At 44.9% G+C, this 26661-nt stretch overlaps 2 protein-coding genes across 5 annotated transcripts in view; both read left to right on the forward strand.

Annotated features, from left to right (window-relative positions):
• LOC144727444 (sodium/calcium exchanger 1-like) overlaps positions 1-14904 on the forward strand; it is a 178415-nt gene extending 163511 nt beyond the window's left edge. The window contains exon 10 of the mRNA XM_078606274.1: positions 1831-14904. Within this exon, the coding sequence (XP_078462400.1) occupies positions 1831-2207 (377 nt within the window). The 3' untranslated portion in view covers positions 2208-14904. The remainder of the gene's footprint in view (positions 1-1830) is intronic.
• Positions 14905-22022: 7118 nt separating this feature from the next.
• The window catches only part of SPRED2 (sprouty related EVH1 domain containing 2), a 33597-nt gene continuing 28958 nt past the window's right edge, over positions 22023-26661 (forward strand). For all 4 annotated transcript variants that reach the window (XM_078606278.1, XM_078606279.1, XM_078606275.1 and 1 more), the window contains exon 1: positions 22023-22515. Coding sequence is in view for 2 of the 4 variants with exons in the window: in XM_078606275.1 (XP_078462401.1) it covers positions 22490-22515 (26 nt within the window). In the remaining 2 variants the exon portion in view is untranslated. The remainder of the gene's footprint in view (positions 22516-26661) is intronic.

The raw sequence follows: 26661 nt of genomic DNA on the forward strand, positions 1-26661 counted from the left end.
CGTAAGTCGATTTGTTCCTAAGTCCAACTTTACTCCTGTCGATTCAAAACGTGTTGTACGGCGTGTACACTAAACACGGGGAATGGCTTTAAAAGTCGTATAACCTGTAGACGTAGATGACACTGGTTCTTCATGTTCTGTAGATGTAGATGCCACCACCGCCATCTATTGTGTGGTGGTTGAACTTACGACTCTCGGTCCGAACAGGCAACTGGACATACGGACATGTTTGTTCGTATCTCTGAAAGTTCGTAAATCGAATGTTCGTAAGTAGAGGAGTCCCTGTAATTTATTCTCGGTCGGGACGGTTCTCCAGGATCTTCCATTCCCGGATTTGTGAGCTGCGCTACGAGCAGTAATGAGCTCGCGTTTTGTGTTCAAATAATAAAAGTAACAATACTTGATTATTGGATTGAATCGCAAACCTTGAACGGTGTATTCCTATAAAACCACAAATTTCTACCATCCTCTCGGGATTTAAATAGTCACCTTTAAATATATTGATATAAAAGTGAGTCTTATAAATCAGGTTTGTGTGTGTGTCTGCGTGTGACCAGATTTATATTGCTTTATTGACACAGGGCACAAGTTTGGAGTGCGTCCTACATTACAGTGTAAAAGTGACACCAACTCTAACCAGGACCTTCATTTCAGCTGGGTTACTGCCGAGTTGGAGAACCGGACTCAATTTATGCACTCGGCACACCACATCCAGGATACGTCTCACTATGACTGCGGCTACAATTCACTCGAGTCTAAAAGCGACCCTAAACCATTACTAAACATTTATTTTATTTTACCAGGTAAAGCCCACTGAACTATACAGCTCTTTTTTGAAAAGCGACCTTGCACAGATGATAGCTCAACAAAGTGGCTTATCATGTGGAAATTTACAGCAAACAAAAACTCTAAACGCGTGAAGTTGATTATGTGCAGGGAAAAACAACACAAAAAAATCCACACGACCACAGAGAGAGAGAGAGAGACTTGTAAACTCCATATATACAGCAGGCTTCAGGGTTGGGATCGAACCCACGACCTCCTGCATACCAGGCGAGGGAGTTAACATCTCCGAGCCACCGCCAGACAATATTGCGCGAGCATTAATCCCACGGGTTTGATATCGACAACGGCTTTGGTGCAATTCCTTTTGTTTTTCTCATGGCGGCTGTCAGCACGCTCCTCTCCCAGAGTTGAATGTACAAGGGTAATACTACTACTACTACCTTTACGTACCTCTTTGGAAACCGTATCGACTATTTAATTCTTTATGGAAACTATATAAACGATTCTGTGCTTGCTTATGATGGCAACATGGTCAGGAGCTAAATGCCAACGTCGAATAAGAATCAGTAGTTATACTGGAGGAATCCGAAGAGCTATAAAGCTCTTTTTCACAGGTGTCCAGGAGTTTCACAGATGTCCAGTGGTCGATGTCTCCAAGCCACGACGAGAGGACTTTGGGAGAGAATTCGATTCATTTTGAACGATTTGCATGCTATGCTTATCTGCTGCTTTGCTAATCAGATGCTAAACAGAGAGCTAATGAAATACAGCAACACCCCGATTTACGTCTCCCCCTTTTAAGTCGTTTCGCTTCAGGGTTATCAACACCGCTACCCGATTCACTGCACACTCACGCCGCCGCCAACACATCGTCCGTCCCTTCTCATTATCCATCGCCTCTCTTATCCATCTCTGCACCCCCCCCCGTCCCATCGATAAAAAAAATGTTTTTTTATGCTGCGCCGGTCGCTTGCCGCGCTCGATCGAGCAGAGCGCCGAACTAACGGAACGCGCCCCCCCCCCCCCGACGCCCCGATCGAGCAGACACGTTCGCCAGCAAGGTGAGCGCCACCCAGGACCAGTACGCCGACGCCTCCATCGGCAACGTGACGGGCAGCAACGGCGTCAACGTCTTCCTGGGCATCGGCATCGCGTGGTCCATCGCAGCGATCTACTGGTGGATGCAGAACGAACCCTTTCGGGTGGACCCGGGCACCCTCGCCTTCTCCGTCACCCTCTTCACCGTCTTCGCGTTCGTCTGCGTCGGCGTGCTGCTCTACCGACGCCGGCCGAGCATTGGCGGCGAGCTGGGAGGTGGCCGCACGGGGAAGATCCTCACCAGCGGCTTCTTCTTTTCGCTCTGGCTCCTTTACATCCTCTTCTCGGGCCTCGAGGCCTACTGTCACATCAAGGCCTTCTAGGAGATTAAACAACAACAACAACAACAGCAGCAACAAAAACACCCGGCGATTGGGAGGCCAGTTTCCCACCCACCACGTCGAGGAGCTGCGGTGCTTTGTTTTTTGGAGGGTGCTGGGGGGGGTTTGTTGTTGATGGGGCTGCCGAGGATGGGATGCGGTGGATGGAGTTGGGCAGTTGAGCGATAGAAGAATGGGCGCGGTGGGTTATGATTCGTGGAGTTGATTTCATCAAGAGGATTATTGTTGTGTGCTATTATTGCTACGATCACGTACCCCTGGTGCAAGGAATGAAGTGGGGTCAACCTGTCCAGTTTAATTCACCCCCCCCCCCCACACTCTTCGTAGCACGTCACGCCTGGACCCATCTGGCGACGTGGGATCACCGGTGCAGTTGCACCGCCTGCACACTCGATAGCTACTACGCCAACTGTTATTCCTACTCTTTACTGATATAATTGATATATTATTTTTTGGTTTGGGCCTTAGGTCGTTGATTTCTTTTCTGGGGTAATGTTTAGGGTAAGAGCACAGTGCCCACTTTTGAAAATGGAACGTGTGCGCAAAAAAAAACATCATCGTCGTACGGTGACGAGCGAACCGAAGCCGAGGTTTGTTGCATCTCTTAACCGGACAGACACATCCACGGACACGGACAGACACACACAGACGGACACATACAGGCACACGGACGGACACATACAGGCACATGGACAGACACATCAACGCGCACGGACAAAGATTTCCACACAGATGGGCCGACAGATTCACACAGAGAATCATGCACAATTGCTAACACCTTTACCAACGTTGAGTTGAACAAAATTATTGTGAATACGGTAGTACAATGCTGATTATTTGCTTCGGAAATGTCATACCTGATTAGGTAGACTCCCATGCCCTGCTGTAGAACAAAAACATTATTCTCAAATACAAAGGGCTGATTCGACACTCCCTGAGCTACGAAACAACAACAACAATACTAACAACACTTCACGAGCAGCTGTTCATGTTAGCAGCTCGGCAAGTTGAGTTACACGCGGAATTTTGATAATGAGTTTGTGAATAAATAAATACAGATTGCCACGTGAGCTCCATCTCAGGGGTCATTCCTGGACTCCCCGTTTCGCGGACTAAATTGTACAACAAAGAGTGCTTCAGTGTTTTACTCGTCATTTTATCAAAATATAAAGTGGTAAGTCGAACATTTTTTTTTATCCAGTTCCCAAAACATGTTTATAGTGTCATTCACAAGTCATTATCACGATTTTTTCTCATCTTATTTATTATTTTCTAATGCATTGCTTTGATTGGAATTAAGCAGGCTAAAGCATCGGGCTGTTTATTTCACGTGTTTATTAAAACCAAGAAGGGTTTTAGCTCCGAAGAGTGTGCCTTTCCACGAGGGTGTGTTTACTCCCTTGCTGCAGAGGATGAATAACCGTATCAGAGACGGAACCGTGAAATTTAATCAGAATCAGAATATGCATTTGTACTGGAGGAATCCGATGAGCTATAAAACACTTTTTCACAGACGTCCAGTAGTAGCAGGTAAGAACGTTACAACAACAAACAGTATTAAAACACGAAAGAAGTGTAAAGCATGGGGAAGATGAAAATCACTTTTAAAAAATATACAAATAAAATTAAACTAGATTTCATCTTATCTGGTAAAGTCGACCTGGAGTAAGAACTTGTGACTTCGAAGCGACCTGCCCACAAATGATATCTCGTGTGCAGCAGCTCGATGGGGTGGTGAGACAACAGCGAGAGATGGAGAAATATTGGGGGGTGCAATAACATAGCAGTGGATAGATGAAGGGAGGGCGATGATGGCCATATTCCTCATGCACATGCTTACACGTGCCCCGCTATGAGACAGAATTAAGCACCAGGGTGGCGCGGTTGTAACACCTGTGCCTCACAGCAACTACGGCATTGGGCAGCCTTCCGTGTGTGGAGTTGTGTACCTTTCTCTCTCTGTTCTGCGTGGGTTTCCTCTGGGTTGGGGTTTTTTTTCTTTTGTTCACCGTTTCCTTCCATTCCTAAAAAAAGAGAGAAAAAAAAACCCACACAACGCAATTGGTGTTGGGCCAAAACATCCCAAGGTAGCAGGAGCCTCATGAGAAAAAAAATACAAGAAGAGTCTTCAGGGCTCGGTGTGGCTTTCCCGAGTAAATGAGTGAGTAAAGTGATGTTTATAGAGAGCTCCACTTGCCTCCATTCCCTCCTCCCGATCCGTACGTTTGTCGACACCTTGACTCCCCCCCCCCCTTCTCCACACCGCGACCTCCCACGCTTGTGAACAACAACTACGAGAGCGACCGAACCGAACCGAAGCGCACATTCTTGGAATCGCTCGAGCAGACCCAGAGGTGCAACCTCTTGGATTACAGAACAAATAAGAATCCGAGACATCGCACTCATTAACTGAAGGGAGGTAGCGGGCGGGGTGAGTGTGTGTGTGTGGAGGGGTAATATAGGACATCCCCCTCGTGACGGAACGGTATTCGGGCGAGGAAAAAAACAAACAGGGCCCTGATCCAAGTGGAGATGGAATGGGGCTGAAATAGAGACCGGTGGTGGGAGCGAGTTGGGGCTGCGGGTATCTGGAGGAGTCTCAGTTTTTTTTATTTTCGTGTCGGGGGGCGGGGGGGCTTTGTCCAGCAGTTCGATAAAGAGGAATTGCCGATGCCTTTAAAGCGGTTGGCGCCAAATCTCACGATGCCCTTCAGTCGTCGTGAACCCCTTAGCACCGTCCTGTATTCGAGTATCTGCAATAATTGCCATTGTACTATCGATTATATACCTAGGTTGTGTTAAACCATCATACATGCGTTTGTTTTTATTCAATTGCTGTGTTATTGCATTGCACCCAAAACTAAACTATGTTATAGTGTAGACAATTTTTAAGTTAGGTGACCTTTCATTTATTCACTAAAATACGTCCACGTGATTGCCACAATACGGTACCACATGACTACGCACCAAATACATTTCATAACAAAACAACAAAAACGCAAGTGAACGGAAGACTGGTCTTGCCATGACGTGATGTTTGCCGTGGCTTTTCAGATGTTGGGATTGGCAATTTCTTTTTTTTTTACAGTCATATTGTATGTATGTTGAACTTCTTTCATACCGTACATAGCCAACCGTGTTAATCGGAGGTGCAGGGGGAAGGCCAGCAAACTAAAACACGAAAAGCAGTTTCTAAAGAAATGAGTTTTCGATCTAGATTTACACCGTTGTGGTAAAGAAAAAAATTAAACCCCGCTATGACAACTCCGAACAGAGGGCACCTCTGCAACGCAAGGTGCATCGAGCCAGGAGGGCGCATTCCCTCCCCCCCCCCCCGCGTCATCCCGAGGTGATTCGATATTTTTTTGCTCTGGGGATGATTACATCGGTCGGAGGAAGAACCCGTGTGCAGGAGAACAAACCTCTGAAGCGCGGCCAACCCTCTCTGTGCGCAAGGTGCAAACGGACCAGCCAGCGGCGCACATGTACGGCGTACAGACAGCGCGCACCGCTGCTCTTATCGAATGTTGTGCCAAACTGGAGGTGAATGTAGGGATGGGATGTCTGCGGAGCGCATCGGCGGCAACGGCGTCGAGCGTTCAAACCGGCCAACTGCCGCTCGGCTCCGTCGGCCTTGCGTGGCACGCGCGCTGCGCTGCGCAGGTTTGTGTTTGCCGAGGGTCAGCTGAAATGACTTCCACCTCACGCTCGCACGAGGACTTAACGGGAGGGCCACGACCTCATTGCTCTCAGCCTCTGCTGCGGACACTTTGGCTCCACTTGTACATACTCCCGACGAGTCGCTAACATGTCCTTGTATAATGGGATTTGTTACAGCGGGGTTTTTTTTAATTTTGCTCTGATGTTATAGGTTCACGATGAAAGTGGGAATTTGGGTTAGGCATACTCTCTTTCCCCACCGAGGCTGTTAAGACGAGGTTCCACTATACTGTACCCCCCATACGGATATCCAGGGGCACCCAGTGGGAGGGGTCAAAATGGGCAATTTTTCCTGGGCCTCGCACAAGAGAGGGCCCCACGAGGAAGCTATTTTTTATGTTGCCAACGAATAAAGAAAGGGACCCGACGTGGAATTCTGGGCCTCCAGGAGCCTCTGGACGATGCTGTGGATATCCTTGTACCAGCGCTTAAGTTATCGATGTTTTCACGGGGTCTGCTGGCAGTCTGGTATAGGTGGCCTTGTGACCATAGTAGCAGCAGCCGCAGCGAGCGATATACTAGCTGTGGTGTGCCGGGTGCGGGAATATTATCTTGGTCGCCGACTCGGACAAGAAGCGGCCGCAACAACTAGGCCCTGGAATGTACCAAGCACCCACCTTCGTCTCGTGATGTGGATGCACGTAACTGAGTGTGTGGTACAGCAGCTGTGTGAGGCATGCACAGGAATGATGCTCGGTTAAAAAGAATACAAGTTCATGGGACGTTGAGGCATAATAAGCTGTAATCCTTAACCTACCAGTATCCGAGAAAAGAACACTGATGACAAAAGAAGCCATTGAAATGCCTTGCGGCATCTCCTCTAACACCGATTTATATGATTGTTAAACAAAAAAGTTATATATAAAATAAAGGTTAGGGGATGTGTTTCTGTTTTGGAATTAAACCGATGAATTGTTGTGTTTTCTCTGAATATCTGAATGCCATACACAAAGAAAATGTAGCTTTTTTTTCGTGTTTGAGAAACCAGCACTAATATAATGAAAGAAAATACGTAAAAAACACATATTGGGCGTCACCAAAAACCATTGGGAATGAGACAGTAGGGATACTTCTCATCTTTTTTTTTGTTTAGGCTTATAATTCCCATCTTTACGTACAACATATATACGTTAGATTGTTGCGGATGGCTCTATTGAATATAACATTATATTCGTGATACGCGTACCTTGATCGTCTCATTCCCAAAGTTTTGTGATCCTCGTGTTGCATACATATATCTGTAAACGTCCGATTATACATATATGTATGCAACCATACACGCATACATACATATATGTATATACGCTCTATTTAAATGACTGTGCACAGGTTAAACATTTGTAATGCTGTAAAACATAGAGGAGTGTAGAACTTTTGTCTATTTTGTACATTCTCGCTGCAGTGGCAGTCAGGATTTTACCACGTTGGCTCCTTGATTTGTAACTCGTAACTTCTATAACGGCATCACGGGCAATTGATGGCGGGGGGGGGGTTCAGGCCGCCGTCAGTAGCTCAGAAAGGGAACAGAGTGGCTGAGCAACTTTCCCTCTCGTTTGACAACTCCTTTGCCCACCTTTTATCGGCGCGAGTGGAAGGTTACTCCGACGTGTTTGGAGTTCAACATCGGTGCTTCATTTTGTTGTTGTTGCTGTTTCACACACGCGGTTGCATCACGGGTGAATTAAATTTTTTTCGTGAAAAACTGACGAAAGGTTAAATGTGCTCCGCGTGTCTTGTCGTCGCTGCACTCGTCGGTCGGGCCACGATTTTGGCACGGTGGACGACGGAGGTTGCGGAGTGCTCGGGGTAATCGTGACTTTTGAATAAAAGTCTATTAAGTTAAAACTTGGAAGTGACCGACGAAACGCATTCGATTAGGCGCTTACCTTTTATTCCCTTTAAAAAGCTGTTTATCAACGGTGGGAATGTTCCATGACCTTTCCATGAATTCTAGTTTTTTTTTCCCACATTGGCTGTGAATTTTACTAAGAATTACCGTGCCAAAATCGTCGCCTTACTCATCAGCAATATGTGTGAGTTGTGCTTAGGTATTTGTTTCCAGGCGTTATCAATGTTTTATTTTTTACATCTGATTCCCACGCCCTTGCTATAGAGCCATAATTAATATATATAGAGTATATATAGAGTGTTCATTCTGACCACACTGGAAATATCTTGTGACTACAACACCTGATATACAGCCAGGTGGCACAGCAGTAGAATGCCTGGCTCGCAAGTGGAAGTGTGTGAAATTCACATCTCAATCGGAAGGTCAACTCAGCCCTTTGTCCTTCCAAGGTCAACAAAGTACCGCTTTGTGGAAAACTCAACATTGTTCAATGGACAGACTCGCCCCACCACCATAGTAACGTGGAATTTCCACCACTGACTCTGAGGCTGTTAACAGCAGATGAGCGCCAACCCGAAACTCAAATGAGCCGGAAACCACTTGGATGTTTTTTTTGACAATGTGAAACCGAACGTGAGAACAAGTGTAGCTTTTGTTTCATAATAGACACGGTCTTTATAAAGCGGTCATGAAATTCATCACGAGAGGCTAGCACTTGTTTCTGTCCGTGCGCATTTTGCCTTTGACTTCATTTCAAGATTTTGCACACTGGAGATTGACGTGTAGCAGCAGCAGCAGGAACATATATTGTCTAATCCACGGAAACGTGCCACGCTTGTTTAACGCGTGTCGTGCAATAGAGCGAGTCCCAATAACGGTGAGAGTGTGGCATCTGATGATGCTTATCGTTGATATTTCAGCCATTAAGTTTGTCGTTTAGCCCAAAGGACGTGTGAAATCTGCCGCAGTGTTTCACACATTCCTCTTAACCCAGCTGTACGCAGAGGTTGAAATGCCTATTGCTTCCAAATACAATGACGAGGAAATTATTTTTCGTGAACCATGTTCTGTTTTAGTTCTTTTTATTTTTGGTTTGTCCCGCCCTTCTTGACGACAAAGAGGTTATTTTCTTACCGTAGTGCTTATCCTTTCGCGCAAATGAAACATTTTGGTAGGAAGTCATTTATCGTTTATTTGGTCGTAGAATTGAGTTCGGAATGCTTCACACACACGTGTTAAGTGTGGGTATTTTGTGGCATTACATTTATTTTTATTTTCGCCTGGCTATTGAGAGTTATTCCCGACCTCTGCGCATATTACTGTGTGGAGTCGGGAGTATTTTACTGTGAAGTATAATGCGGAAACCAAAACAAAACTATTAAAAACTAAAAGCTACAAATGTAAATTACTTCATCATGTGATACAATATTAAAACAATCATAAAGGACAAAACAAACGTTTAACTGTTCTCGTTAAACGTAACAATACACATGTTGATCGCTTGGAATAAATCAAGGTAACACTAAAGCTCGATTCATACATGGGAGAAGCATACTGTGTTTTTATATGAGATTTTAGAAGAAGAAACAAACTTTGGATTAAGGTTTATTTTTTAACTAGATAATATATATTCGGAATATATTGAGGGGCCATCTCGAGCATTGCCGTACAGATGGGATTGGTGCTTTTGGTTTGACATCCTCTACCCTGCCCCCTGCTCTACCCCCGACTCTCTCTCTCCTGTTCCTGCTGCCCACAAATAAAGCGACTAAGCTGTGCCCTGCAGTGAGCGCAACGGCTGAAGCTCGTGGCGTGTGTAGTTCAGAATCGGAATCATAAAATTGATTTAAACTGGAGGAATCCGAGGAGCTATTAAGCTCTTTTTTAAAACAGGCGTCCAGTCGGTGTTCACAGATGTCCAAGTAGGTCAAACGGGTCGCCATCAGGTTAGCATTCGCCAAGCCAATGCCATCGTGGCCGGAGATGAGACTGGCGACTGCCAATTGTGTTTGTCTGCTCACATCCCACCCTGCACCCAGATCGAGAGACGCAACTGCATGGGAGCTCTCGTGCCCTTAGGCAGGGGTGGGAAACTTAATGGCCCGTGACGGACTGGGACAAAGCAAAAAAAATCGACCGGGGCATTTTGTAAACACAGCAGGCCCCTATTGCCGTGCGATCTCATTGGCCCGTTGGGGGCCGGGGTCCAAAAAAAAAAACAATGGGGCCGGAGAGCAAGTATCTTTGAGGCTGCCGAGTATATGGGACTCAATGTCAACTGAGAGTGTAAATAAGCAATGAAGCGTACACATTAGAGCAGTGGTTCTTAGCCTGGGGTACACGCACCCCGTGGGGGGTGGGGTGCGAGAATCTCTTTTCTGGGGGTGCGAGACATGGCCAGATTCTTGTAGAAGGTAAATCATCGAAATATAAATTAAGCCACGGGCACGTCAGTACAACTACTTTGTTTAATCAACCCTCTGTATTTATTAACGTTCTATTTTTTTTTACGATTGAGAACAAAAGGGGTGCAAGGTTGAAGTAAAGGTTAAGAACCACCGCATTAGAGGCAAAAAAATGTTTAAATTAAGAATACATTACTTTTTCTTTTACTCCGATCACATTTGCAATTTCTCCACACAGACTGCCCTATGACCAGTCCGTCCCTGCATATGCCTCACGGTCCAGTTTTATGATTCATAAACTGGTTCCTTTAGGGTTAGATCACTGTGTGGGTGTAATGTCAACTCGAGCTAAAAACCCTCCACCACCGGACACGGACGCACAAAATCAAGTTGTGACGTCATGGTCAAACGTGCCAATTGATTTGGGTTTTGCAGCAAAACACCGGAACGTTGAAATGCATGCAAATCATTGGACAGTTTTGTATATGAACAGGAAAACTTTTAAACACGTGTTAAAACGCGAAGACAGAACGGGTAACGATACGATACGCTTTTGTCTCACCATGCATTCCGCCCTGGTTTCTCATTCAAGCGTGTGCTCATTTTGACGAGAAAATATAAAGAACGGGCGACTGTAACTGAGCCTTCAGCAAGTGGCTTTCAGCACGTTCCTCACCCCCCTCTCCCTCCGCAACAATATATAAATCCGTCACTGCAAGCATCTTAGCTGCACTAATCGGGTACTCGAGGGTAATAATTTGCAACTTGACAACGCCGTGTTTCTAATTTTAGCGCCACGCTGTCACTTCTCTCGCTGGAAGGGCCTCTTCCAGTGACATAAGTGACCGAGTAGGGGGGGAGGGGTGTTTAATGTGTGGTCAGTCAAAGGTATTTGAAAGTCCTATTCGGCCCTTGGTTAGGAAGTCTGCCTGTCTGTGCACTAAGGCAATCATCGATTGTTGTGCGTGTGTTTGTTTGCCAAATCATACAGAAAATGTGTCCCCTCTGTCTGTTAAGAATAAATCACTTTGCTGCAATTCTCTAAACTCTCGGTTCGCCTCCGCGCTTAAATTCTCCCTGCATGACACTGTGTTGAGGATTTTATTGCGTTTTTAAATTACAATTTTACGTTCCCTGCTCATATTCTGGACAATATGTGGTTTACCAGGCTTGTTACTATTTCGCTTCCTTGAGATTCGATGAATTGTCACGATGCGTGGTCGCGATTCGTTTGAAGGATCGATTATGTTTTTTATTTTACATAGCGGTGCAATGGCTGTAGGGGTCACGTGAACTAATTACATACGACATGTTGAATAATCTAAAATCATTGATTCTCACAACTTATGGTTGGACACATATCGTGAGCATAAAACAACTATTTTAACCCATATAACGACTCATTGTCGCCATGTTATTGCTATACATGCGTATGTAATTTAGGCTGTGGTCATAATTACGTTTTATTATTTAAATTATTTGCTCAGACCTTGTAAACGAATGTTCTGTTTGTTTATGTATACCAAGCCGTGTGACTCATTCCTTCCTCCTACCATGTGGCTGTTTGGATTTGTTTTTCTGATCGGCAAATCGACCCATTCATCAACTGACAATTTAGCCATCGCCAATGCACTCACGAAAATGAGACCATAGTGGAACCCAGACGGCCGGGCTCATACCAACAACCGCCAACGCATGCATTATTCTTGCACGGAATGCATTTTGCTTGTTGTGTGTTCCACACACACACATACAAAGACAAAGATCCCCCGTGCAGCCTTATCAGACTGTTGGGACAAGTGCTCTTAGCAAGCACCTATGAAGGCCCGCACGGCGCACGAAGGGGTTATGTTTACACACCGCACCAGGTTCTCATTTGAGGCTGTGTCGACCTAGGGGAGGCCCAGGACTGGTTCAGATAATCGTCACTGGTGTTGGCCGTGAGCACAGCACGCTAACCGCTTCCACTTCACTAACACTCCCCACAAACATACACACACGTGTCCTCCCACACCGAAATGCACATGCATGCACTTGTAAAAATGTCTCCACACGTATACATGTGAACATACCTTGACATACATGCAGCTACGCATACCTAAGCCCACATCTATACCTATATGCATACCCACCGATCCACCTATATACATACGCACACCTTGAAATACTACTACACATACACATGATACACGCACACACGCACATACCTACACACACAGACAAGTACCTACACATAGAAACCTACACATGCTCATATACATACACAAAACAAGACACAGATCCCCCCCTCTTATAGCCTTAACAGGCTGTAGGGGCAAGTGCTACACACTCACCTACAAAACACTTAACTACACACGCACACAGACAGGCAACCCCTTCCCCCCACCACACACACATCACGCGTTGTGGCCTTTCCAGAGGGCTACTCATGAATGTGTTTGATATCGAGTCGCCGGAGCAGGCCATCCGTCTCTTATGGCACGGTGTCACCAGCGTTGTGGTCAATAGAGTAATAAGCAAGGACTGCCCAGCAGAAGACTTTGCTAGCACTTTTTCTGCGGGCGATGGCACGAATAGCTCTCCGATGCGCTTGGCACATGGTGTCCGACGTTTCGCTCCACGTCCTTTGATCTTTTTTTTTTTTGGAAACCGAATTGAGGGAAGAATAAAAGTGAGCGGGCTCACTTCAGTTACTAAGGAGGAAGGTCCCAAGTACCTGGGGCGAAACGTTGGACAACATGCACCACAAGACACATCAGAGAAATGTACAACACAGCCGCGAAAACCCGCGCAGCAGTTTCATACCCACTACAGTCAAAGTTACAACTGCATTCACCATTCTCCTGGCTTCTGCGTCGTGATAATGTGGATATTCCCCCGCAAAAGACCTGGGTTAATGTCCTATGAATATCCAGAGTATGTAGACGTCTTGGATTGTTGAGGCGAGGTGCACAATTGGTGGATGGATTTATCTCGTCGTTGGTTTTGTGAAAATTGTCAAATATTTTCCACGCGGCAGAGAACTGAACATGATGTGCACTCCTAACGTGCAGCAGTTTTGCATCAATGAGTCATGAGGGAAATGCGTTCCCAGCAAGCCTGTGGTGTTTCGCACACATTTAAGCATATTTTGTCCGAGCTTGTAATCCGTAAGTTGGTCACGTTAACAAGCAGTGGCGTAGCGTGGTTGGCATGGGCCCTTGTGCAAGGAATTACGTTGGGCTCCCCCCTGGTCGATTCGCACCCCACCCACGCCACCCAACCCTCTCCATTACCCGCTGCCTGGGCCCCGTTGACCGGTATGGGCTATGGTGCAGTTGCACTGCCTGCACACTCAATAGTTGCACCGCTGAGTCACACGCTTGAAACAGAGATGGTATCATAATAACGGCGACTCGGATGTGAGCAGCACTGGTTCCATTCCATCCCATGGCGTGGCAAGTTATGGCAATAGGCACAGTATATATTATTTTGCTGTTGTTGTTATTGTTTTATTACTCAACTGGGAATACACATGGCAATCATTGTTCCCGACTGGAAATGCTCATGCCCACTTGCAGGCCAGGTTCTGAGCCACCTTGTGCCTCACAGGGAACAGCTGACCACAGGAGGGGCCCTTCAAATGTATTCAGATGAGATGTAAGTCACTTTTAACATTTAAGCTTTCGTGACCAGTATGTATCCATAATTAAAGTTTTTCTTGGGGTTAGATCGCGTAAACATTGAAATGTGTCATTAAACCCGCAACCACCTGACACAGCCAATTCGTTAGGTTTGTGATGCAAACAGAACATGCCAATTAGTTACTAGTTCAGCGCACCGGTGTGTTGGAGAGTAAACCCACTCTATGTACAATTCGAGAACAACGTTTCACTGGTAATAAGAACCAGCCGCATCAGGCGACAGCCAGAATTGTGAAAGAGTCCTCCTGTTGGCTGTGTCTGGTGGTGACGGGTCTAACGACACGTTCATATCTTTACGCGATCTCACCCCAAAAATATCAAACCTCTTTTATCAAAGCGTGTGGAGCGCTCTTAGATGGCCCGTGTGGGAGAATGCGCGCAATCAAAAACTAAATTATCATCATCATCATCATCACTATTAACATTATCTATTCAATCACCTGCTTTTGTTTCACCCAGCAGTATAAATGGGCACACCGTAGTGAGCGAATGGGCAGGTCGTGTGTTGCGGTGGGGTGAAGTGTGGGCACTCCAACCTCTTCCAGCACGGAAGTGAGGCCAAATAACCTCTAGAGGGGTTCTCTAGGGCTCTCTGTAGTTGGAGGCCCTTCTGCCGGCATTGGCGTGAGTAAGCAATTGCAGGGCTGCACCTTTATCTTTCGACGTGAGAGTGTTCCTTTCAGAAGCTCACGTAGGATTTATACGTATTACTTTCCAGTGTTGAATTTGCTGCAACCCCTTGGTACGTTAATTTCGCCAACAGATTGTCATGGAACAAAGTAAGAATGTAGCTACGACAAAAAAAATTCTCCAAATGTATAATATGACATGTATATTTAAAGAAGAAATGAGTGTCTGAAAATTCACTTGTGGACTTTGCATTACAAGGCTTCCATTACGAAAAAGTTATTTTGGATTTTGTTTTCAATGCTGTTTAGTTATGCCTGTGTGGATGGAATTTTAATCACCTTGTAATAATAATATAAAATAAAAGGATATTCCTCAAGAATATGTAAAAAAAATGCCTTGAATTTGTAACTCTTTTTTTTTTGTAAATACTTTCATGTGAATACATTATCAGGAACAACAATCATCTTCGTCAACGCATCGAATAGCCTGTAAAGCGGTGTTTCTCAACCTTTGTATGATAGTGCCCCCCCCCCCCCCCCAATCAAGACCCCACGTCCCTGCTGAAAGGCTTTCCTGGGAAAGGGAGATCGTGACCCACAGTAATTCAACGCAAATTGATTATCAGGAAAACATTTCAATATTCCCGCTTGTTTTAATCTTGGTTTAAAGCTACACTTGTTGACCAAAATTACGAGTCGCACAACATTCGATTTAAAAAAAAAATAACGGACAGAAGTCAAGCTTAACCACTCAGCCGCTGCCTGCTGGCGTCTGCATTAATACATTTCAAGCCAAAATGTTTCTCGCAGTTGATGATGGAGAACCTTTAACGATGTCGCGACGCGTTCATCAAAAGTGTCATGCCCTGCTGTGCCTGTTGGTGGCACTCTCCTTTGCTGGAAAACCATTTGACTCTTTATCAGACACCACATTGTACATATACCCAAGGTTGCATCGTTACTTGTTTTTGCTTCCTATTTTATCCTATCAGGACAACATTGCTCGCCGTCAAGATACAATTTTTCGGAGTGTCCTGCTTTATCCACTGCTGGATGAAGGCTTCTACCACACACTTTTGTCGCGAGGGTTGTTTGACCTTGCTTTACCACTAAACCGTAGTTAGTAAGTATATTGACCCAGTGGTTGCTGAATTGTGCTATAATCCCCGCGACCCGAGGTCCATTCTCGGCCAAAGCTAATACACCAGTCCTGGTTTCTCCCGGCTCCACAACCTGCACGTACGCGTGGTCAAAGAACCCTTCACGACCAACACAGCACGTGGAGGGAGGTCTTCTTACAGCCGTGGATTGACAAAGGGGCTGTGAATGGTCGTTATTACGCGTGGAAATTCCACATTCCCACGACGGTGGCTGTCTCTCCATAAAATAACAACTTTTGATGTTCCACAAAGTGTAATTAACATCATTAGCCGCCATCAATGCACGGGGGATGAAGGCCTCCCCACGTCGCCAGCATTCTTCACAGTCCCACGATGGACCAATCCACCCAGCGCCTGCACATTCGCTGACCTCATCGCTCCATCTGGAATGAACATCATCACTGCATTATATTTAGGAAGTGGCTTCTTGCAGCTAGAGATGAAAAGGAATAACATTCAAAGAATCGCGTGCAAGAGAGACCTGTGATATGAGCAGGAACGTTTATGGATGTGGCTCTTGGCTATACTGTATCATCGGCTCTTGTGTGAATTCAGGTAGCTCAGCCATGCACACTGGGGGAGCCAGATAAGTTTTGCGTATAGAGGGCCCCATGCTCTCCAGATACAACACACTGTCCCATCTGCATTCCAAGAAACGTTTGTGAGATTTCCAGCACTTATTTGAACATTTTTTATTTATTTTACAGGCAAGTAAAGGCTCATTGTGACCGTAAGGAACCAGGGATCTATGGTACTGATGATGATGTATCACTTATGAGACTTTGACCGAGGTAATAAACACAACAAGTGTTTCGCCATGCTAATCTTAAGGAGGTGAAAACATTCCTATAGACACTCCTTCTGTTCCTCTAATATTCTGAGTATTTTTTTCGTATGGCAGTGAGTTCACCAGAAATGATCAATCGACCAGTGGTGTTCATATTTAATGAGATGAGAGTTGGTGATAGTTCTGTAAAATAAATTCTTAAAATTCTGGGTAACGTGTGGAGGTAAATGGAGTCTCTGTGGGAGGTGGGGGGGTAGAGATTTAAATTGTGAAATTTCAAGGGAATTTTCTAGTCCTCGGTGTCATCAATACAACAACATTGTCCTAACCTGCGTTTGCCCTAGAGGGCATCTGCCATGTGCTATCCGCATGTGCCCCAGCCGACAAAACATGTGTCAACAGCAAAATGTATCGATGTACAGTATTTTGTTTGCCAACATCTTCCGATAAGCACTGTTTTACGTCACGTGGGTCAATGTCATGGCATCTTTTGCAAACGCAATGAGCTGTGGTTTAAGTTTATTTTGTATTGCGTGTGCAAAGGGTTGTCAAGACGTCTTTAATTGGGACGTTAAAAGTATGCCTAACTCGCCTCCAGTGAGTGTGACTGATGTCGTTAGAAGCTAAGCGGCGATGAGCCTGGTTAGTAATTAGAGATGGGAGATTGCTTATGAATGTCAGGCGTTATAGGCTTGTACTCCAAGGTGGCCAGGTGGTGGCAGTGCAGCAAACGATTCTTCATTCCATCTGTGTGGAGCTTTGAGTGTTACGTCCGCGTATGCGTGGGACTGTTTCCTGGGTATTCCAGCTTCCTCCCACAAGCCAAACGCTCGTGTATGGAGTTTGCCAAACATCCCAACGCACAACCCTTGTGCAAAAGAGTCTTGGAACTCACCAGGAAGTCCTGGGTAAAAAAAAGACTGATAACATTTCGCACACAGTTACTCGTCTAGACCCAGGATCGACCAAAAACGTATTCATCAAAAACATAAACAAGGGTTTTGGACAACTGTAGTTATGCATGGATTCAGTTCACCTGCTGACGGCTACAGTAAGCGTGTTGATGATGATAATTATCATCAATCATCAAGGGTTCAGTAATAGCCAACTTTAACGCATTTTCATGCCATAAAACGTATTAAGCAGGCGACTTCTACAATGGTTCAAATTGCGAAAAGATATGAAGTTGAATGAGAAACTATTATGATGATGATGATGATGTTCACATATGAGGGATGAGTCCTGACAAAAGGAATCGACAGGAATTGATATACCTTTGCAACGTGTCCTTTCTACTTTATTCTTATGTATTTATCTATAATGACTCGCTTATCTTTCCTATACTTTGCACTCATATCTGTTTTTTGTATTATTGTTGTAGTAACTTTCTGACCTGCCCCTTTACTGGACGTCTGTGTGTGTGGGGGGGGGGGGAAGAGCTTCATAGCTCACCGGATTTCCTGAAGTATAAAATCATTATTCTGATTCTGACTAGAAGTGTACCCCGTGGACTCAACGTTGCGAAGCCTGGTATACCACGTGGTCAGAGTGTGTGTGTGTGTCATGGGAAACGGAGCGAGTTTGACAAGGCTTGCATACCAGAACGACAGGACGCAGAATATACTCTTCGGGGAAAGTTTTCTTTTCACTTACAGAAAAAAATCACCCCACCTCAGCACCTATCGCTTTGCTGATCGCAGTTACAGTGCAGTGTTTGGAAGCCGAACCACGTGTCATCATGAACCACCCGTGCTGCAATGCTGCGTTGTACTTGGGAATAAACAATGAGCGGTTATTATTATTTGCTTAATTCAATTATACGGGTAATATAAACAAAAGCTATATTTCTTATCGAGTATTATTACACAGGTGTCTGTGAATATCAATACAGCAGAGTGAAACGTCGCATATGCGGATATGTGAGCATTTCGGATACGTGAACATCTTCTGGTAAAATAACAATTCAAGCACGCAACAAAAACACACAAAAAAGAGGTGACTGGTCAAAAGAAAATTAATACATGTCAAACTGCTTTAGACATGGAAAGCGCTTTGCCGCGCCTTAGATAGGGGGGGGGGGGGGCGGACGCATGGATTCGTGGGATTTAGAACCGACATTACCTTGAACGAAAAGGTAGGGTTATGGAAAAATTACGTTAAAAAGACTTCACTGAGTGTGAGCGGTTAATTGTTCATGACGGATACGTGACAGTCGAATATGCGACGACGCATTGTAGTTTGATTTTACTGCTGTTCGGTATTCAGATATTACAACAAAAACCAGACCCGTTACCTGACCCCAGGCATAGCCCTCACAAGGCACCGTTTAGCAATTTGGTGCTTCGAGGCTTGGATTTGTATTCAACAGCAGATCCGTTTTTTTTACCGACTCGCCGGTTGTTACACAACACGAGCAGAAGGGCAAATTAAAACTCACTGTGCCCCCCCCTATAGCATGAGGTGCAAATGATTTCTACCCATAAATCTGCTCACCCATGACCAGTTGGGGCCAGATTTTCTACTACCCTCGCATCTGCGGTAGGTGTCTCCCTACTTAGCATACAATCGTGGACAGTGCTGCACGGTATTTTATTTGACCTTTGCGTTGCTTCTCATTTGTCCCCTCGCTAATGCACAGCTTCGTTCACTCGGTGAGCCCAAATGTCACATCGCCACGTCATTTTGCGTGACATGCCACTGCTGGTCAGTGCGTTTTGGAGAAGGCGCGAACACGTAGAAGTGGGCACCATAGAAGTTCAGTACAACAATGATATATATATGCGGCGTAACTCCACAGCCTGTAACCAGGACATCTGTTGTGGATGCTGGTCGCCTATGGGAGCTGAACTCTGCGTAGCTTCTGATTTGGTCAAAGGCTATTTGCATATAATTTGCAGACATTATAAACAATAAACCCTTAACACTCATCATTAGGACCCTCCCCCCCTCACTCACTCCTTTATTATTTTGATAAGCTAGAGACAATGATTAAAGTTTGTAATTTCACTTAAAAAATTACTTTAAAAAAAGTTGCATTGGAGTATATTATAAGCGTTTATACTGCTTGTGTCTACCGTAGATGGTTGGCTTGTACGTTATAAAACCAAATTCAGTTACATTCATTCAACAAGTAGGTTATGAATGATAGTATTAACAACAAAGGTGTGCTCACAAACAGTTGGAAGGCACGAATCCCATCATGTCTGGCATGTATGTAATGTGACAACCACGTTACATGTACAATGTTCTCATTGCATGCACAATAATACAGTATGATAGTAAATATGAATAACTCCAGGAAGTTTACTTAAACCTGTCTTTACAATGCATACGTTTATATATATATTTAATATTTCCACTGTTGACGTCTTCTGTCAAAAGTTGATGGTTTTACTAAATAGCCTACCTCGCCACCATACGAATGTGGAATTTCCAACCCAATCTTGGACCACCAACAGAGAACACTTTTTTTTTAATCGTGGGGACATTTAATTGCACAGTATTGTTTCACTGGCTGGTTGATTAACACACCTTCAGCGGACTTTTCCAATTTTGCCCATGTCAAGCAGCCTTGGAGATTATTTTGTGCTATAAATGTCCAATTGATGGGCCACTTTGTTGAGCTATCATTTGTGGCCAAGTCGCTTTTGAAAGATAAGTTGATACTTGAGTGGGCTTTGCCTAAGTAGGATGGGGATGGTTTAGTTGTATTTGTATGCGTTTGGGCGATTTATTTACCTTTCTTGTACTTTTCACTACTATCATGTTTTTGTACCGTTTTGATGTTGTAACGTTCTTACTCGCCCCTACTGGATATATGTGGAAAAATGATTTATAGCTCATCGGATTCCTCCAGTATAAAAACATATTATAATCCTGATAAAGAAAACGATATGGCACGTTTGTTGCTATTTTTACTTTTTAAACACAGTTCAGCACCGTCGACATGTTTGATTCCATGAAATGTATTGTTATTAGATTTATTGTGTCGCAAGCATTGTCATAATCTAAAAAGGATAGGCATGATGCATTAGATAATCACTCCATATTTTAACGGTCTTATTCGTGGTATGGTGTGATTAGTGGTAGAGAACTATTTCTTAAACGTGGCTTTCTCACGTGGTTTCTCGGCTTCTAAATATTATTCGTGTGCAATTGATATGATGTGCACTGAGTCGAATTGGTCTGCAATTAATCACCTGAATTGTTATCCCCATTTTAATAGGAGGAATTATTGGAGTATCATTTCATTATTGACGTAGTCTATTTCATGGTTCTGTGTAAATATGTGAGTGAATATGTCCACGAATTGTATTCAAGCAACTGGTTTCACTTCTCTTATGCTACCCACGGTTTTACCATCTGACCTTGGGGCTTATATGAGCGTGGTTGTGCATGATAAAGCGGAACATGATGTATTTAAAATCAAACATACATTGTTTAAAAAAAAGACCATAATGAATACCGTATTATAAAACATATCTTAATGCGTTTAATGTAACTGGCCACTGACGCCTTTTCAAGATGGTTAAGCAGTAGTTTGCAGTCTGTTTACATACAGTGTACAAGGTACGCTGTACATGTTGCAATGCTGCATTTAGTATGATGAAAAGTTGTGTTAAACTTGGAACGATGCATGTAGTTGTTTTTTTTGTTTACATATACATGACACGTGCATGATAAGAATACTTCAGTCGGTCATGGCACAAGTATGTTTTATTCATAGTCTAGTCGGGGCCCATTCTGACCAAAGCAACAGGACCCATGGTATCAACGATGACATATGGGGCCGTCCATAAATGACGTGACGCACCTAGGGGGGAGGGGGGGGGTCAGACATTTGTGACGATGTGTGACGATGGGGGGGGGGGGCAGAGCTTTGTGACGTCATATTTGAGGGGGGGGTCTGACTTTTGTGACGCCGTGTGACGAAGGGGGAGGGTCAAAAATCGTCCTAAAATTGCGTGACGTCATTTATGGACTGCCCCTATGTACAATTTATGACTGTGGACCTAATCATGTGGGGGGTCTATGATAATAATCATTTTAAAAAGACGTGTCCAAACTGGTGGCAGCATGAGTCTTTCAAGAGTTGAGAGTTGGAAACAGTTTTGAGCAAAGTGGAAAACAATTCCCGTTAACGTGGAGGGAAGGAAAAATTCGAGCCTTAGGAAGGGAGGGAGCCTTGAACCGTCGGGACATTTCGCAGGCACGTTCTCCGTTTTAAACGCGGCACACAATGTGAGTGGATGCAGGGCTGCGTGATGGGCAGCAGAGGGCGTTGCAACACATCGCGTTGTGCTGTACTTCTATGTCACCGCGTATAGATGGTACCGATCCGCACTGACCAACGTGGTGAAGTATGGCCACATATATCCCCACGCAGCGACACGGCGTGGTGGGAAGCCCTTACTCGATAGACAAAGGGATGGGTTTTTTTTAATGAAACGACCTATTTTCCAATCGCGGCGCACGTCAGGGGTGAGTGCTTGGGTTGACTGGGGGCTGGTGGGTGGGGGGTGCAGGGGCGACCGCATCACTTCCTCTCGCCCGGAGAGCGCTCCGCGACGCGCTTCACTAAAACCCAACCCGCGCTGCGCACCGCTCCACTTTTATTTCTTTTATATTTATTACTCCCGTCGTTAGTAAGCGAGTTTACAAACTTTTTTCCCTCTTCATATCAAACATCCCTTCTTCTTCTTATTCTTATTTACTCGGCGACGTCCTTGCCCGTGCCCGTCCTAAATCATCTTCTTTGTTGTTTCTTTACACACACTTTTGTTGGGTTGTCGGTGGCGTGTGTGCGCGTGCGTGCTCGCCTTTCGGGACATCTCTAACACTGCTTTCACACATCGCCCCAATTAACTAATCGCCTTCCACGTATTATACATTATTCGTAGCAGCAGCAGCAAGCAAGCAGCAAGCAAGCAAGGCAAGGCAAGGCTCGAGCCGAGGGGAGTAATCGTTCACATGCACGGACCATGTGAGAGCCTCAGCAGCAGATGGTGCCCAGAGCGGAGAGTCGTAAACCATGAGCGAGGATTGCAGCGCAGACGAGTGAGTAAACACCACACTCTTTAGTACCTGTTTTATCGACCGCGTTTCTCTCGCGGTGTTGTGTGGTTTGTTTGTGAGTCTATCCGGCGGTGGTGGTGAGGAGATTTGCATTGACGGTACAGTGCGCGTACAGTGCGCGGTGTAACCAATTCGTGTGTTCGGCCGCTTTGAATGTCGAGCGGTGGGGTCGGTGACAGCTCGTCTGGGTTGTTGTTGTTGTTGTTTGATCTGCTGGAGCAAGGTTGGTCGTGTGAAGCGGGGTTGGTGGCAAGTGGGTGTTGAGGAGGAGGAGGATGATGATGAGGTTCGTGCCGGCATGGTGTGGCGTGTGTGTGTGTGTTTAACCGGGGCGTGTTTCGTTTTTGGTTCGCCTCCATTCGCACGCGGGGACGTTCATTCACAAAAAAGCCACCACCATCACCACCCACCAGGACTCCCGTGAAACAATCTAATAATTAACCCGTCGTACAATGCGCCGTGGCAGTGGGGCGTTAATGTGTGGCCGGTTATCTCTTTACGACGACGACGATGACGACGATGATGATAACGATGGTGATAACCGAAGCACACTATAAGACGAGGCAAGGGGATGGTGTAACAATGGCACACGACGTTACAAGCCGCGTGGATTGTTTTATTATAATTGTGAATGTCGAGTTGGGGGGGCAGAGGGGCCTGTGCTATCCGAGCGCGGGCGTGCGAGATTCCTCCGTTGTCATTTTGTTAATTTTATTTGTTAAATTCCTAAACCCGCACCGATTAACACCATCGGACGTGGTGCGGACGTGCTCTTGTGATGATGATGATGATATGTGTGTGTGTACACTAATCTGCCACCATCACAAAAGGCGGTGGTCGCCTTTGAGTGCTTTTTACAGTGGCCTAGGGTCACGTGGCGCCTCTCATTCATAAATTCATGAAGGCGCCCAGCGGCTCCCTCTCTCTCTCTCGGCGCACACTTTTGTTTTGAATGACCTTGCTTGAGTATGAAAGAGAAGAGACACACGAACAAGCAACACACACGCCCCACTCGAATTAAAGATACCAAGTAGACAGCGAGAGAGAGGGGGAGAGAATGGTGATTATAGCACGTGGATAATAACTTCTCTTCAACATCGGCATTTTGTTTGAGGTCTCCTCGCTTGGTGTTTTAAAAACGTAGCGTCATTATTATCATCATCGTCGTCGTCGACACCATCATCGTGCAATACAGTGAGGATGTATGCCGCGTATCAATGTAATTTAAGATTTAACACGTACAGACACGGTGGGGGGGGGGGGTGACAGTGTATTGACATAGGCAGTGTTTGTCATAGGCTGATGAAAATTGTGCAAGGGAGTTCGACAGCGCGGACGGATTGGGGGGAGGCAGTTCCAGACTACGGGGGCAGCAAGAAGGGAATGGTAATCATCATCGTCAAGATACCCAACATCATCACCAGTGTCGTCACCGTTTTATGTATAGAGCTTCTCACGAAACAAGTTCCCCACAGGATGCACTTATTCACGTTATTGCACCATCAAAGGATGCACAAAACATGTGCAATACACGCCTTCCTTATTACACAGCAGAGCCCAATTGTCTCAATGGGCTCTCACCTCGTTCTGGACAAAGGTGACTGATTGACGGAGTGAGAGAAGTGTGAAATCCACGGACGATTTAACACACGAGAATACCACTACCAGAAATGTACACTCATGTACACACATGGCCTCGCCACCCCTACTGCATTACGTATACTTCAAGCCAAGTCTTAAGAAGTACTGAATGTGCGTTGTGCATCACTTTTAAATGAAACATCTTGACAGCCGTAACAGAGGGATTGCTACCCACGTTACAATGTAACCTTGTAACCATTTGCAAGCAACACACCAGCTTATCTCGCACGGCTTAATGGACCTATATGACGCCAAACAAATAGTGCTAAATTTTACTTGCCTTTGTTAGAGTTTTACATTTTATTCATGGCCTAATGGACAGCCAACATAGCCATCTCAACAACCGTAACTCGAAAAACATTTTCTTGTTTAAACCATGTAGCCAAGTTAAAGTGGTGCATCGGGCCCAGCACTGCCCCATGATGGCCTAATGTTCACCCTTTGTTATTGTCATTTGGTCAATTGTTGCGTGGGTCTCCGTGATCTTAGCGGAGACTTGCCATGGACGCATGACCCACTTACCCACTGCGTGTACACTACTGTAGTGCCTTAGGGGAGTTAATGCATCTGATGGTTAATGCATTTATTAATGTGGAGCCGTTGGCCGCTTCCCCTCCTGATTTAATATTTATAAGAAAGTTGCCGTTCTAATAAATATTGTCAGAAAAGTAGCCGGTGATATTGACGATGTTTATTAATGAAAGATACTCTACTAGTCCACTGTCAAGACATTTCGGCAGCGGTCTGAGATGAATGGATTGTCTTGGACGTGCCGTGCACTTTTTTTTGGGGGGGGGGGGGGTTCTGATTTTAGCAGCAACGTTGTTAATGGCTTAGGAAGTACTGTATTGCAATCTTCAAAAAAACCTCTAGGATATGTCACACATGGTTTTAACTGTATGCATACAGACACTTGTTTTATGTTGTACGTATACAACTCTTGAGCAGGTGGACGGCAAAACGTTCGCTCATTAGTGATGACAGGCAAACAGAACAACTGTTTCAGGAGACTATTTTAGTGACCATGAAGACAGGGCCTTTAACCCCCATTATCCTCTACCCAAGGAAGACACTCAAGCCTTAGACCAATTGCTTTTCAGTTCCAGCAATGGACCCCTAGTGGGACGTTGACTCCGACATTTTAGTTGACCATCGGTTAGCTTTATAAATGCAAGAAAGCGAAGTGCATATTTACACGCTGGTTAAGCATAATATTGGGGGTTTGTATTCGTATTACCTGCTACGAAAGTATTCCATACAGGAAGTTGCTTTTAATACATTGAACGTGATGAATGTTAGGCAAAGACGATTTGGAACTGTACAGTACTTTGAGCCTCGGTATCTCGAATAATTGAAGTAGTTGAGTGCTTTAACTGTGGCGTTGGGTATTATTGGGACCTGCCCATACTGGCAAGCCTATTAAATGCAATTCGCATTACATGGCAGTGTTTCAGAGACCAACTTAACACTTAGTCACCTGCTTGCATATGTATGAGAGCTGTCGCTTGCACCTAGGTCATTGGAGTCAGTTTTTTTTTTATCTCGTACAAATGATGCTTTACCATATTTTTCAGCACAAGAGCAGCAGCACCACGTTCATGAATAGCCACAATTGTGTGACAAAGTTGCGTGCGGATTAATTAAATGTAAGTTCTTGCATAAAGGGAAAACAATATATATTTTTGTTACAGCATTTACGGTAGATTATCTTTGACAATCATCAATTAGCATCGCAGAGAGTAATGTGCTGCGTTCTGCTCATCACGCTACCAAGGCCGCTGGGTGTTTAAATTTGAACAACGGTTTTATTTTTAGTATAAAGTGCAATGCTTGGGCATTGAGAGGGGTTACACTTCTTTGAAACAATATACATAATGGTCTGAACGTTGCTAAAGAAGCACTTTAAAAGCACCAGCTTGGATGGTAATTGAGGCTTTTACTGTAGAATGGCCATCGTGCTACAAACGATTATTCAAAAGCTTTTATTTCAAGCGGGGTATTTTGGGAGCTGTATTGAAGCAGTCTGTAATTGGGAATGTCTGTTTTTCAAATAAAACCGATTATACACACTTAAGGATGTACCACCGGAATACAATGTCATGCGATGTTTTTCACATGTTGAGTGTAGAACTAATCGTAAAAAAAAATATTTTCAGTGTTATCCCCAGTAATTCCATCGTTTGGGATGTTAGAAGTGCATCATTGCATGTTGTGTTGTTGCATGTGTGTTAAATCTGCCTGCGCCACCCATATCAGTAATTAACACCATTCATTTATACTGCACAGTGGAAATGATTGTGTCAACAATAAGCCCCCAGGCTTTGCACAGATCGCGTGCACATGCAAGTGCATCTTTCCTGTCTAGACAATCACAGTGCTTTGAGCGAAACGGTATCCTAATTAATTCAAATTATTTGGGATTTCTGTTTTGGCGGTGGTGCCCCAAGCACAATGAAAAATAATCGACACACTCTGCAACAAAACTGG

The sequence above is a fragment of the Lampetra planeri genome, chromosome 25 (genome assembly GCF_965212315.1).
Source record: "Lampetra planeri chromosome 25, kcLamPlan1.2.h2, whole genome shotgun sequence".
NCBI classification, from domain to species: Eukaryota; Metazoa; Chordata; class Hyperoartia; order Petromyzontiformes; family Petromyzontidae; genus Lampetra; species Lampetra planeri.